The sequence below is a fragment of the Parasteatoda tepidariorum genome, chromosome 1, assembly GCF_043381705.1.
Source record: "Parasteatoda tepidariorum isolate YZ-2023 chromosome 1, CAS_Ptep_4.0, whole genome shotgun sequence".
NCBI lineage: Eukaryota > Metazoa > Arthropoda > Arachnida > Araneae > Theridiidae > Parasteatoda > Parasteatoda tepidariorum.
Window position 1 is genome coordinate 67,224,893 of NC_092204.1, and position 14,809 is coordinate 67,239,701.

At 25.8% G+C, this 14,809-nt stretch overlaps 1 protein-coding gene across 5 annotated transcripts in view; it reads right to left on the reverse strand.

The window, feature by feature from the left end:
• Window positions 1–14,809, reverse strand: part of LOC107456634 (RNA polymerase-associated protein Ctr9) — a 42,393-nt gene that overhangs the window by 16,730 nt on the left and 10,854 nt on the right. For all 5 annotated transcript variants that reach the window (XM_071181627.1, XM_071181622.1, XM_071181625.1 and 2 more), the window contains exons 9-21: window positions 13,662–13,880; window positions 13,393–13,576; window positions 12,316–12,404; window positions 11,790–12,057; window positions 10,293–10,441; window positions 10,069–10,185; window positions 8,426–8,571; window positions 6,468–6,539; window positions 5,327–5,462; window positions 4,112–4,234; window positions 2,969–3,090; window positions 1,670–1,888; window positions 242–364 (exon numbers count right to left, since the gene is read on the reverse strand). In XM_071181627.1, coding sequence (XP_071037728.1) covers window positions 242–364; window positions 1,670–1,888; window positions 2,969–3,090; window positions 4,112–4,234; window positions 5,327–5,462; window positions 6,468–6,539; window positions 8,426–8,571; window positions 10,069–10,185; window positions 10,293–10,441; window positions 11,790–12,057; window positions 12,316–12,404; window positions 13,393–13,576; window positions 13,662–13,880 — 1,967 coding nt within the window. The remainder of the gene's footprint in view (window positions 1–241; window positions 365–1,669; window positions 1,889–2,968; window positions 3,091–4,111; window positions 4,235–5,326; window positions 5,463–6,467; window positions 6,540–8,425; window positions 8,572–10,068; window positions 10,186–10,292; window positions 10,442–11,789; window positions 12,058–12,315; window positions 12,405–13,392; window positions 13,577–13,661; window positions 13,881–14,809) is intronic.

The following is a 14,809-nucleotide window of genomic DNA, read 5'->3' on the forward strand; positions in this document are numbered from 1 at the left end:
CCAAGCCTTAGACGTAGAATTAATTACAGTAATTTTTAGGATAAATATTATTTGACATGCTTTTCCTTTCATATAAAAAAAATAATCTTTTTATATTAAAATTATCTAACAGAGAAAAAAATATTAAATAATATTTACAATGTCTTACATAATTCTAAAAAGCAATGATTCATTTGAATAAATATTTAAATGCCAAATTAAGAGCATAATTTTGAAATAACTATAAAACAATTTAATATACCTTGTTCCCTTTCTTCTTTTAGATTTTGCATTACCACTGTCAGAATCTTCACTTCCACTATCAGAAGCAATTTTCCTCTTTCTAGGTCCACTGTCTTCATCACTTTGACTCATATCACTAGCACTGCAAACAAGAAAAAATAATGTAAAAAAAATATTATATGACTTATATGACAGGAATAACGAGCACAAAAATCCTCTGCTAGACAACAAGTTCAGAAGGCCGAAATTCAAGGAAGAAGAGTCCGTCAAAAAACTATGGTAACAAGAAGGAATATGAAAGTGAGTCAGAAAAGATTGTATAAATTTTTAATGTTTTGAAGAAAAATAAAACATGTGTTTTTTTTTTCTTTTAAATTTTAATTATTTCTTTTTTTTTAAGTTTACTTCAGACATTAAAAAATAAATTAAATATAAATTACAAGGGTTATTTCAATAGTATTTGCTTTCCTTTTTATGCATGTCGTTTGGTTGGTTATTCAATATAAGTAACATAAATAAAACAGAGCAAGATATAAGTTTATAAGAGATTGAGCAGCTTTATGTTAGATAATCAGCGTATACTCGTTGAACAGAATTTTCAGATGTTATGTGTTCCCTTAATATTTTCTTTTCTTGCTTAATAAAGTTTTCATTGCAACAAAAATGAATCTTCAATATTGCTTGCTTGATGTTTTTCACTATGCCATAAAATCCACTAGTAGTAATTAAGACAAATTTGCAAACACATGGGTCTCAAACCTAATAAATGATTTTTTTTAAAAAACATAACTTACTATGAGTTGATTTAAAAACCATACTATTCTAAGTAGCTAGTATATGCCAAACATATACAAATTGTATGTCCTGAATTAAATAATATACAATTTAAGCTTAAAAAAAATTAATTAATTTTGGTTAGGTTAGGAAATGAGAAACAATAAAACACAATTAATGAGCTTAGTGAAGCTTTTTTGTGCAGCATTTGCTAATCCTGTAAATCTGAGGCTACAGTAAAAAAAAGTCCTTCCACAATAAAACTATTTTTAATTAAAAAATTTCACACAAAGTTCAAAGATAGATAACTTAAGATTTATGAAAAACAAAACCACATTTAATGAATATTTTAACATAAAATCATGTTATATAGTCCATTTCAGATATAATTCATAAGTTAACTTTTTTCTATTAAAAAATTTTTCCCATTGGTTAACAAAACCGAAGAAATCTTTAGCATCAATTTTAAAAAAGTTTTTCTTAATTTCTAAAAGCAATATTGTTAAAATATTTAAAGGAATAAATAATGATATCATTAGAAATAATTGAAGAATAATTCCAATAACAAATAAACAATTACTAATATCATTCGGAAATAGTTACATATTAACTCAAATAATTAATAACTCCAAAGGACATGATTTGTAAACAGTTTTGTGATAATTTTATATACCTTGCTTTCTTTTTTCTTTTAGACTTCTCTTTTCCACTGTCAGACTCCTCACTTGATGAAATAGTTGCTTTAGAAACGATTCTGCTCCTTTGCTTGGCAGTAAGTCCATCTTCTTTCTGTTTCTTTTGCTTGGATTCTCTATCTTTCCTACGTTTTCGTCTTCTACCACCTTCTTCTCCTCCTTCATCATCAGTTTCACGGTCATCTCGGGGCACACGCCTGCAACAATACCAGTGGATATTATTCTTTTTTAAACATAAAAGATAAACCAATTGCAATAAAATTTAAATAAATTTTGTGAATCACATAATCAAAATAATAGTTTAAATTTTAGATGATGAAATAGGTAGGACAAAGTTTATAATTTAAAATAAATAAAAATACAAGCAAAATACAATTTTTAAATTTAATTTCAAGAATTTAAATAATGCCATTAACTACTAAAATTTGAAGGAAGATAAATTATTACTCATCATCTGCAGTTTTGGTAAATAGTTATTATTAAAATACTTTTTTTAACCATCAATTTATCACACTCATGCACGAGAAAAATATCTTTTTATAATGAACAATTTATTCACAAAAGTATACCTGACTATCAGGGAAGACATTTACGCGCTATAGCGCAATTTTTTGCGTAAAATACGCAAAAAATTGAAATCGGACGCAAAAAAATAATCGCTACGCGTCCCGCGGGACGCGTAAATTTTTGAAGANAAGCTGGAACTAGTGACAACCACATTACAGCCATGGAGTAATGATAGAATTTGTATGAATAAGATTAAAATTGAAAAACCAGAAACAATTTCTTTACAATACACACTATTGTGTTAATATACTAAAATGTAAATAGATCGCTTACAAATACAATACAATCAACACATTTATAATGTGAAAATATTAGTCAATTAAATTCAATAAACACAATATTTGCTTTAAAATATTAGCAAAAATAGAATTATGAATTTTTTTTTATTTAATAAAAAACTATATTTTAATTTGAATATTACAACTAAATATGACGTAATCTCCTATATCTAGAAGTTACTGATATAAAAAAGTTACTGATAAACAAAAGTTACTGATATATAAAAGTTACTGGTATACAAAAAATATTAACTGTCTGAAATACTGTAAAAAAAAGCATGTTAAAATCGTTATATAACCCACATTTTTTTTATGATTTTTTTTCCAGACATAATATTTTTAAATAACTATGTATTCATAGGCATGCAATAAGTGCAAAACATTTTTTTATAATTTCAGAACATGCTTCAACTAACAATAAAATAAACTAACTTCTTTTTCTTCTTCTTTTCTTTCTTATCCCTATCTTCTCTCCTTTTCTTTTTCTTAGGTTTATCTTCTCCACCTTCTCCAGAAGCACTGCTGTCACTAACATAGTCATCAGCCTTTCGGCCCTGAAAAATATATAATTGTGATTATTCAAGTGAGTTAAAATGGACTTAAATGTAAAAAAAAATACATTTTTAGTACCTCTATATCAATTTCAAACTAAATAAATAAAAAGTTTAAAAATATACTTCAATTTTTTTATACATTCTTTTTTTCCTCAACATTTAAAATAATCCAGCAAAAGTTTTATGACAAATATGCAGAAGACAAAGTATGAAACAATTTCATTGCATTTGGTTGAACAATTTTGTATTATCAATTAGAAAAGTATTTCCTGATTCACACATATTCATTTTCCAAATTCAAAATAAATATAAAAATATATTAAACACAATATAAAAATAATTTTGCAACAAATAAATTTTAAAAGCAGAATTTTTGGGCAAAATATTACATTCAGATTTTTATTATTATCTTTAAGAATAAACAAAAAATAAATTAGAATTTATGTATATAAAAAAAACTGCTTAAATAAATAGGAGATACATTGTAATATAAATTTCACTAAACATTTTTTTTTTAATAAAAAAAGCCTGAAATAAAAGTTTAAAATAAAATTTGCGAAGTATTATTACAGGTGACCAAACTTATTTCACAATTTATGTGCATTGCAGAAAATTCTTTTATAATGATATATGAATGCAAAAGTTTTAATTCAGCACAAATACATTGCATTTCAATTTTATACAACAATTAAGTAAGATCAAATATAATACTAACTATAGTCCAAAATTTAAAAAAAAATTCAAAATACAATATTATAAAAATTTAAATTAAAATACAAAAAAAAAATAACGGAAAACTAAAGAATAATTTTCAAACTTTATATTTTCTTTCCTGACAAAAAGAAAACACATAAACTTAATAGTTTGATAACATAAAAATATTTGAGGAATATAAAAAAATTATTCACCTTTTTAATGGCATTTGTGCCTAATGTGCATGCGCTTAAAGAAGTTTTGCTTCAGAGCAATAGCTTTAAACATTTAATTCATGAAAAAAACTAATATTGCGAGAATTATTAACCTTTTTACGAGATTTTTCTTCAACCATATCGAACAGAAGCTTGCCTTTACTTTTTTCTTTAAATTCTTGTCGTTTCATTATAAGTTCTTGCTCCTGTTTTAAACGTTCTTCTTGCTCTTTCATCTGAAAAAAAATAAATTATCTTATAGACAAAAAATCTTACTCATATGCAGAATATCTTAATCAATTTTATAATTAAATATTATAATTTCTTAAAAAAAGAAAGTTATTATAAAGCATAAAATTAAAAAATATAATTACAAATGTGCAGTATTATTAACAGAAGTGCCCCAAACCGCATTTCATCATTATTACAGCTGATGATGTATCCCAATTACTGTTGCTTTTACAGGCCTAGTACCATTAAACAAAATAGAATCTAATTACTGTTATTACAAAAAATGCGATACCTGGCTGATAAAAATGAGAAATATAAGAAAATGTATACATTTTTATCATGATATTGCATTATTTATAAAAAGAAACACGGGTGCTTAATTTTAAAATTTTATTATAGTCACAATTATTCTAAGTAATTTTACTTTTAGTTTGATGTTTAAATGCTTAAAAAATTCACTTGAAAATGTTGCTTGATTAACCAACCATATTGATTTTCCGACATATCCCTAATTTCATAAATGTCAGTTAATAGGGTTCTAATATATTCCATATACTATGCTACTTCAATGTTAGTATTACCCATAAATTACATGTTATTGAAAAATGGATTCCACCAACCAGCTGCCCATGATATTTTAAAAACAGTCACTTAAACTTTTGAACATAAATAATCCTTTAGATAAAGCAAAGAAAGTTTCAAATTAGTTAATAATTTATTAAAAAAGACTTTGACGAAATAATAATAATCTATTTTATTTTGAAAATGACTCGCACAAACCTGCTGTTCAAGTGTTTTCTGTCTAAGAGCTTCACGTTCTTCTTCTTGTTTTCGTCTAAACTCTCTATCTTCAGCATCAANTCAATGTTAGTATTACCCATAAATTACATGTCATTGAAAAATGGATTCCATCAACCAGCTGCCCATGATATTTTAAAAACAATCACTTAAACTTTTGAACATAAATAGGAAAAATTAAATATCTACATATCCTTTTGATAAAGCAAAGAAAGTTTCAAATTAATTAATAATTTATTAAAAAAGATTTTGACGAAATAATAATAATCTATTTTATTTTGAAAATGACTCGCACAAACCTGCTGTTCAAGAGTTTTCTGTCTAAGAGCTTCACGTTCTTCTTCTTGTTTTCGTCTAAACTCTCTATCTTCAGCATCAAGTCGTCTGGCTCTTGCTACATGATACTGAGCTTGACTGAGCAGATCTTGACATTGCCTGACAAAAGTCCATAATAAATTAAAAATTGTCAAACCTTCCACATTATTTAACTATCACACAGCAGTAATAAACAATGCCAATAGCGTATGTAAAATTACAAATGAACATTGTATAGTTGTGGAAAAAAACTTTCTGTGGCAAAAGACAAAATCTAATTTTTCTTTATTTAATGCTTTCAATCTTTGTTTTCTAACAGGGCACCATTTTTGATGCTGAAAGAACTACAAACAGCATGGCTACTTTTTGTAACACAAAAAACATATTTGAATACATGACTTTACATAACAACAATACACAACAAATAAAAATAGTTTTTATAGAGCTATTGGTGACAATTTAATGTTGACTTTGATACATAAATTTGTTTTGTGAACACTGTTTAATGCTTCAAATTTGTGGTTTCATTAGAATACTATGAGAAACAATGTATGGCAAATCAAGCTGTATGGTAACCAGATGCTTAGACAGAATAATTAATACTATTACAGAAGAATTACAGGAAAAAGCTGGAACTAATTTACCTTGACTTTCAAGGCGTATTTTAAGAAAATTCAAGCCTAACAATGCAATGTATACTAGACATACTGCAGAAAATGTGAGAATAAGAAAATGCAAACATAAATATTTGCCTATCTTATTTTATATTTCAATCATCTATCACATTAGGCAAAACACTATGAATTGATCAAAATTGCTTAGATAAAAAAAAAAAATCAAAAACTAATTTATCTTTTAAACAAATGAAAACTCTTTAGGCAAAATTCACAATCAAACAAAGGCAAAATTTGCATTCAAACAAATCAGCTGCAAAAAAATGTAAAAAAGATGAAAAGGTTCTGTTTAACTCAGATTAGTTGCAAAGTAAAAAAAAGAAAAAAGAAATTGGCAAAAATTTCCCTCCTCAAAATAGTAATAATTATTTGCTAATGATTACACAAAACCCTATATAATGTTCCATTCTCACACATTTGAAAAAAAAATATTTTAAAGTGCATTTTTTACCTAGCCTCTGCTGAAGCTTGAGCTAAATCGTATTTCATTCTATCACCATTAATACTGAGGTAACTGAAGTATCTAAAATAAATTTTAATAGATTAGAAACAAATCACTAGAAAATAAAACAAATAAAAGAGGGTACAAAATTCAAACACAAAATGACCCACTGTATTTATTTAAAGAGATATTGAAATCCTCAAATTATGGTCAAATTATATTGAACATGAGCAATCAGTATGATAAATCATAATACATTCCTCAAATTCTTGTAACTGTAATTAAAATCATAAATAATATGATCTACTAGTTCTTGTTTAATGAAGATTCCCACTTACACAGCAATAATAAAAATACCAAGCAATTTATTTAAAGATTTTACTTAATTAACAAAATTATTTCATAGTAAATACTCATAACAAAAAAATGTACATTAAACTTGTAGTTCAAAACTTTTTTTTAGAGAAAAAGAAAATAGTCAGTCATTAAAATACTAAAAAATAATATATATGTCACATCTAAAACAATAGTTAAGTAGAATTGATGGATCTGAATACTAGACCTTAAAAAGAATTACATTTTAATTTTAGTTTAGTCCTTCTTTAACAGATGAGAACATTCAATAATCTCTTTCACAGTCGTATAATCAGTTTGCGTAGAAATTTTAGTTAATTAGTCTGAAATGTAATCATTATTTATAAAATAAATCCATGCTGCACTAAAATGTCTTTATGAAGCCAAAATCCTATTAAATTTATTAAATATTTTGAAATTTTACTTCCGGTCTTATGATTACTTCCTGCGGTGTTAACATAGAAGTCTGGATAATATGGATCACATAACATGAAAGAAAATAATAACTATATGCAGCTTGTGAAAAAAGAACACACTTGTCTTTTGAAAATGTAGTGATGAACTGGCCTGCAAGTGCTTCTGCTCCATGTATAGTTCATAAATAGTTATTTTTAGTCTACTTTCTTAATAAATAATTATAGATAAATCAATAATTATATAATCAAGATAAAGATAAATCAATAAAGTATAAAATCAACTGCAAATAAAATTTGGATGGATTAAAATTATAAAGAAGCTAATTTCCGATATTACGGTCCTAAAAGATAGACTCGCCACGAAAACCTAACAGAAAAGATTTATATATGTGTGTATGTTAAACTATATTCAAAGATAAGTTAGAAATAAATTTATTCAATTTGATACAAAAAAAGAAGATAACCATAGAGCAACTTATAATTTAAAAATTATTTCATGGATTCCATTTTATTCAAGAACACACCTTTTTTTTGCTTTCATGTGCCTTAATATGGAATTCATTATGGGATTACATTAATAAACACAGTGTTTTCACTACAGCGCGAGAACGCGAGAATCTCGCATATTTTTTTCCTTTCTCGCATCAAAAAATTATTACCGCGAGAAATTCGCGAATTTCTCGCATTTTGGAAAAAGCTTCGAATTACGTCATTTAGAATAAAANATTTTCAATGGTAGTTTATTTATGCCATGTTTATTTTAATGGTTTTTCAACTCATAGATTTAGAGAAGAAATTTTTAATCATCATGCATTTGGCTTATTAACCATATTTAAAAATTGTCAATAAGCCTACTTTCGTTTTGTTTAACTATTATATTCAGATTTTGTTTATGATTAGTTGAATATTTAAGCACAGTAAATCTTTGAGAATAAATTTAACTCAATATCATATTACAGTTGTAAACAGCACTTTAATCATTTAATTTTAACATTTAAACAAAATGTTTAATAAAAATAAAATTTTTCAATATTACCAACTATTTATTGCATTTTTCAGCAAATTTTTAAATATCAGTCAGGTTCGTATTAACAAAATTAAGAGGAGAAAAAAATGGTGATTATTTAATAGATTTTATAATAATAATATAATAAATGAATTTAATTAAGAATTTTTTTATTTATCAATTTAGCTTACCTCTGAGCTAAATCAAGTTCATGCACAGCAGAAAGTACAGTTTTCAGATTGCTCTTTTCATCTTTAAGAGTTTGCGTAGCCAACTTTTGCAATACCAAAGCAATATTGTATAAAATTACAGTATCATGAGGTGCAACACGACGAGCCTATACATTATGAAGGAAAAAAATTAATGATAATCACATTTAAAATGTAAAAATAAAAATAAACAATTGCCTTAGTTGAAATTGGCATCAAATTATCTAATCTAAAATCTGAATGACTGGAAATTAAAGTAACATTTTAAATAATAGAATTGTATAGATAATTAGTTGTTAATTTTACAAACTCTTTTTTTTTTTGGAAATTAATTTAAGAAAGAATAAAAATGTTATTACAGATTGCAAAGAAACTAATACACATACTAAAATTAAGGTAAATGAAGAAATAAAGATAATACGATTGCAAAATTTTAGTACTTGGGTTCAATTTTGACTGAAATGATGCCAGAAATCAAGTCAAGGCTTACTACACTCAGTCAGAGTTCTTCTGTACTACAGAAGTTAATAAGATATAACATGGGAAATGATACTAAAGTCTCCTAATTTCTGATCTGTGAGTGGGTCAGAGACGTGGACTTCAACCCAAAAACACGAAAAGATTATTTATGAAAGGAAAATCTAGAGAAAAAAAATTTTAAATTATCAGAGAGGATGATGACAGAAACAATTCAACCATGAAATCCAACAAAATATTTAAAGAAATTGATAATATGATTACAATAAACTATATAATATAAAAAAAGATACCGATAATTGGAGCACATGGAGAGATGCATAGATGAAGTTAAGAGAAGTCTCAAGTGGTTGAAAATAAAAAAGTAGAAAACTCCATGCTTTGAAGTCAAATTATTAAGGGCAAAATTAATTGATTGTAATTCTGTTTAATTTTGGTCTGCTTATAAAAACACCTACACAAGTATGTTAACAACAGAAATAAACACTTGTAATTGCCAGTAAATATTCTATAAAAAATCAAACTTTAAATTCAACAAAAAGGACTTTATTTCATTTTATATAAACTAGACATTGATTTTCAAAATCTTGTTGAAAAAGTGGTCATTGTGATCTAAACATAAAAAAGATTATGGGGTTAGACAGCATTGTCAACATCTTAAAAATCTTTATTAATTTCAACTATACATTAAAATCATCAAAAGTTTTTTTTTTAAAGAAATTAATACTTATTAAAATGATTACAAAAGATAGGGCCAATAGGCTTAAAATTTCAAAGCCAGTATTAATTGGATATAATCCACTACTTATTCATACTACTCACTACTTATTCTTATTGTACTACTTATTCATATTTTAAAAAATTACTGGGCTACACTATTATTATTATTAACTACATTATTGTGAACTAATTTTGGGCAAGAATGTTATAGACAATGAATGAAGAACATCCCACATATAGCTTATTTATAAGGTTACAAGTTTTTTGCTTCTTTTTTTTAAAGCATTTGAAACTTTTTTAAATGAATTTATAAAAGTTAAAATTTATAAATTTATTTTTTTAAAAAGTGCCTTTAATTAATTGCAAGAAGAAAAGGCAAAATTTAACTGAATTAATGATTTGAAATATAAATAGTATTAAAAAAATACCTTCAAAAGTATTTGCTTGCACTCAGCAAGCTTTCCACAACGATAATGAGCTCGCGCTAAATACATAAGGATTTCAACATTATAGTGCTTGAAGAATTTTTTCAGACAATTTTCATACTGTAATAAAAAAATACCGCATTAAATGAAGATTTTTTACTACTGAACTACATATAATTCCCAAAAATAAGAAGAAATAAATAATTTGTTTTAAAATAATACTTTACCATTTGAATGGCAGCAACATACTGACGTTGCTCAACATAAATATGAGCGATATTCAACCATACATCACAAAAATCTGCAGTTGCTTCCCTTACTTGAGCAAAACAATCTCTTGCTTCAGTAATGTATCCTTTATGAGCAAGCACAGCACCTTTTAAAAAGTAACAAAAAGTAAGTAGCAATTTCTAGCTTTTAACTGAAGTTACAAGCCATGAATGCAATCAAATGCCGAATTTTAATTTATTCTATTAAGATCTCGTTTTGACCCAATTCCAAACGAAGAATTTTCTATGGCTCCTTAATTAGAACCTAATATTAGGTAGATTAAAAAGTTTTCTTCTGTAGCCCAAAAGCTAGTTAGCATAAAATACACATCATTGTGAAGGTAGTAGAGTTGGAATATGGATATTTTAATTACAATATGAAACGTAAGCATTAATAAACTGGGAACAAATTTTACTATCCTCAAAAGTTGAACCACTATATAAATTTTAAAAGATTATTTGTTTTAAATGCAAGTTAAAAACAGTTTTCGAATCACTGATGCAGTCTTAGACAATTATATACTTTGTAAAGTTTATAACTGTATTTAACCATTTAAATAAAACAGGATAAAACATTAAAAGACATATAAAAACAAAGATTTTTAGCTTAAAAAATTTTATTTACTTATCATGTTTTTTACTTATTTAATTAAAAAATTTATTTACTTATCATGAATTTTATATACTTTTTCATTTGAATAAGATGAGAGTAGGTAAAATGTGTGTGAGCAATTCTAAAACATGTAGACAAGAAAACTTTTTGGAACAATTAAGAGATTGAATCTAAGACATCCGAGCGAAAACTGACTTGGCAAGATTTTGAAAGTACTAATTCATGTTAATAAATAATCAAACTAACTATTCCAAGCATAATAATATCAAGTAAAACAATGTTTTGAAGGAAAATAATTGTATTATATTAATTTTTATATGTTTTTTCTTTCCCCCATAATTTTTTAATTCAATTTCAGTGGAACTTTAATCATAGTGCAAATATCATTAAATTAAACTGTACTTACAATTGTCTTTTGTGCAATATTGATTTCAAATAGATATTGATTGTAAGGGAAAATAACGTTGATGAATGAAATGAACAAGATGTTCTGTACACCTACTTATACATATGAAAAATATCTAACTTTTATGTAAAAATGCAACAAAATCTGTGTGTTTTTAATTGTATTATTATTCATTTTTATCTTCTTTTTATCCATTTATTTTATTTTATTTTTTTTTTTGAGGTGCCACATCACATTTTTAGAATAAGTAAGTGATTTCTTATTTTAAAGGATATACAGTATAGTATCTTAAAAACATTTAACTTATTAGCATTGTGACTCTTGTAAAAGACAGCATATATAAATTAGGGGGGAGGGGAGTTGAGCACAAAGGATACAACACCTCTAAGTAAAAATCTTTATTTAACTTGAAAAGACAATTAAAAATTTATCTTACCAATGCCATTAGCAGCCCAAATATTTCTTGGATCAATTTTAAGAACACCTGTATACATATTTAGTGCTCTATCTTGATGTCTTTTTTCTTTTTCTTTGTCCCTACTTGGCTGATGCAATGTTTGGAGCCATATATTTGCAATGGCTATCGAAGAATAAGTGTCTTGAGGAGTAGTGTTCAAAATACGCTCAAATTTTCTCTGACCAGGATTCCATTCCTGTTTTGCAATATGCAAATTTCCTATTAAGGACCATGCATCAGGATGGTTCTATGAAAAAAAATGACACAGTGCAATTAGTCAACTATTGACACATAAAAAACGGAGTTAAACTTTTATAAGATTTATTTAGCCCTAATGATTTTTTTTAAAGAAAGTAAGCTATTTTCTTTTCTTCTTTAAGTATATATAACAAATAAATTACAATCTATTTTTTGAGTTTTTAGTAAAAAAGCCTTAAGAAAAGTTTTACATCTATTTTTAAAGCTGAATATATTTTAAAAGAGGTAAACTAAAAAGAAAAGATACCTGATTAACTTGCAGAGCTTCTTTAAACCAATCAGAAGCTTCATAAATCTGTCCTCGATCACGTGCCATACAACCTAATCTCAAGTAACCTATTATAAGAAAAATTATATGAATTGCAATATTATAGTATAAGTTGCAATATTGATACAGGTACTTCATTTAATATTTATATTAAATCAAACTAATACCATACATCTCATTAATTGTCATAATTATTAACTCCATAAGAAAAACATGAAATTCAAAAACAAAATACACAAGACAGCTTCGAAAATTTTAAAATGTGCTTCTTTTTATTATTTGACAGATTTCATATCCTGTAGTGTTTTTTTTAAACTTATTTAAACTTTTTTAATAAAACTTAAACATGTATTAACATAACTTAGTTTTGTTCGGTGCTTAAATTATTTGAAAAAATATCTGTAAAATACAAGAATATAATTTTTGAGATGATAACCATCTTTCAACCAAATAGAAAAAGACAAAAGGCAAATACTTTTTAATATATTTGTGACTGAACATGATTTTTTTTTATATGCTGAGAATTAGCAAAAGTGTATAACACTACAATAATAGCGTATACAATTCAACAATGTACATTGCAATCTACTACTGAGATTTAAAAAAAAAAAAATCTCTAATTCTATCCTACAATAACTAATTTTTTTAACAAAGTTTTAACGCTCAAAAGGTTCTACAAAAGATTGGTAAAATTGCGGGCAACACAGTTCTGACACTTTTAGATATAAGACAACAAAAAAAATAGACTTAACATTAAATATGAAAACAAAATGAGCAATACACTTTTCCTTTAATAAAAAGCACAAAAATACTTCAGTCTCTCTAGTCACCTAGTATTTTTAAATTTTTTAAACTTGCGAAAGAAACTTCTAAGAGAATTATGGTGTTTTAAAGTCACCTTATCAATGAAATAATATAAAATTGATTATCTATATTTTATAAATAAAGCAATATAATTTAACAAAAAAAAAAACTAAAAACATTTACTAGAATGAAAAGAACATAAAAGATACATTGTTTCTGTATCTATCACAATTAAATAAATTAGATACTCACAATCGACATAGTTAGGATGTTCTCTCAAAATGCTCTTGTACAATCGCTCAGCTTTATCAAACTGGCTGAAAGACTCGTAAAGTCGAGCAAGATTATAACTAGTAGTAACAGAGATGGAACTGTAGTAGTGTTCATCATGTTGGGCATCATTACGGGAACGCTCCAAAGAGGCTTCATAAAACTTCTAAGAACGAAACAAACTCCATTAAAACCTTTAAAAAAAGAGCCACTCATCTTCTATGTAACATCAAATAAAAGAAAATCCTAACCTTAGCTTCAGGAAGATTTCCAAGTCTGTAATGAAGTGCTCCAACATTATTTAAAATCTCAGGAGGGACATCTGCTTCAACTTGATCTTTGAGAATAACAGTAGCTGTACCATAAGCTGAAAGAGCTCCTTGAATATCTGACTGTTCCAATATTTGTGCTAATTCAATCCAGGCTTCTACATCATCATCAAACTGTTCAGTTACTTTTTTTAAAAGAGCCTTACAAAAAATAAATAAATGAAGAATAAATAAAAATATTTCCTGCAATCACAATTTAAAAAAATTTAAAATTTGTTTTAAAAAATAAAGTATGCTAGCTATCTTTACAAATTTCAAAATTTAATAAAAAGTTATTTTGATTCTTCATTTTTTTTTTGTAAAAAAAGATGTTATTTTAAATTTTAGCCTTTTGAACACCTTCATTATGGGCTGATACTATTATAATAAAACATTTCATTTGCAATTGCTTTATAATAGATATTTTAAAAAAACTACTTTTCTTAATCTTTATAAAAATCTTCCAAAGCTGAAACTTATTAAAATAGAATAGAAGCAAAATAAGAGTGTTATGGATTTATACCTTAATGAGTGAATTACTATATTACTTCTTAAACCTCTGTAAAATTATAAGAAATCAAATTAAAAAATAAGTTTAATTTGAAAACTATTAATATTAAATTAATCAATAAACAGTAATTGCAAAATGAATCACAGCAACAAAAAAAAGAGTAAAATTGTTTACATTTAATTAAGTTGTAGCATAAAAGAGTAGACACTTTTTTCTATATTAAAAGGATGCGCAACATACGGTTGATGTATCTTACGTTGGTATTTTTGATAGAGAAATTTATTTTTCAAAAGAGGATAAGGAAAAATAGACAATTTAAAGGGCACTTTCTACTGAAAAACAAACTATTAGGGGAGAATTTTGAAAAGGCAGGGAAAACCAAATGAGATATCTTTGAAAATAAGCAATAAATGACAACACATTTAAAAAGAAAGCACAAAATTTAAATATTTAAAAAAAATACTTGATTAGTGCAAAAATTATTTAAAAAAATTAATTTTAGAACCGGATTCTGTATTTTTAAATAACCTGGTTGTGTGTACAATATGAACAGGTATTTTTAGCAGGCCTTAGTTAGCAT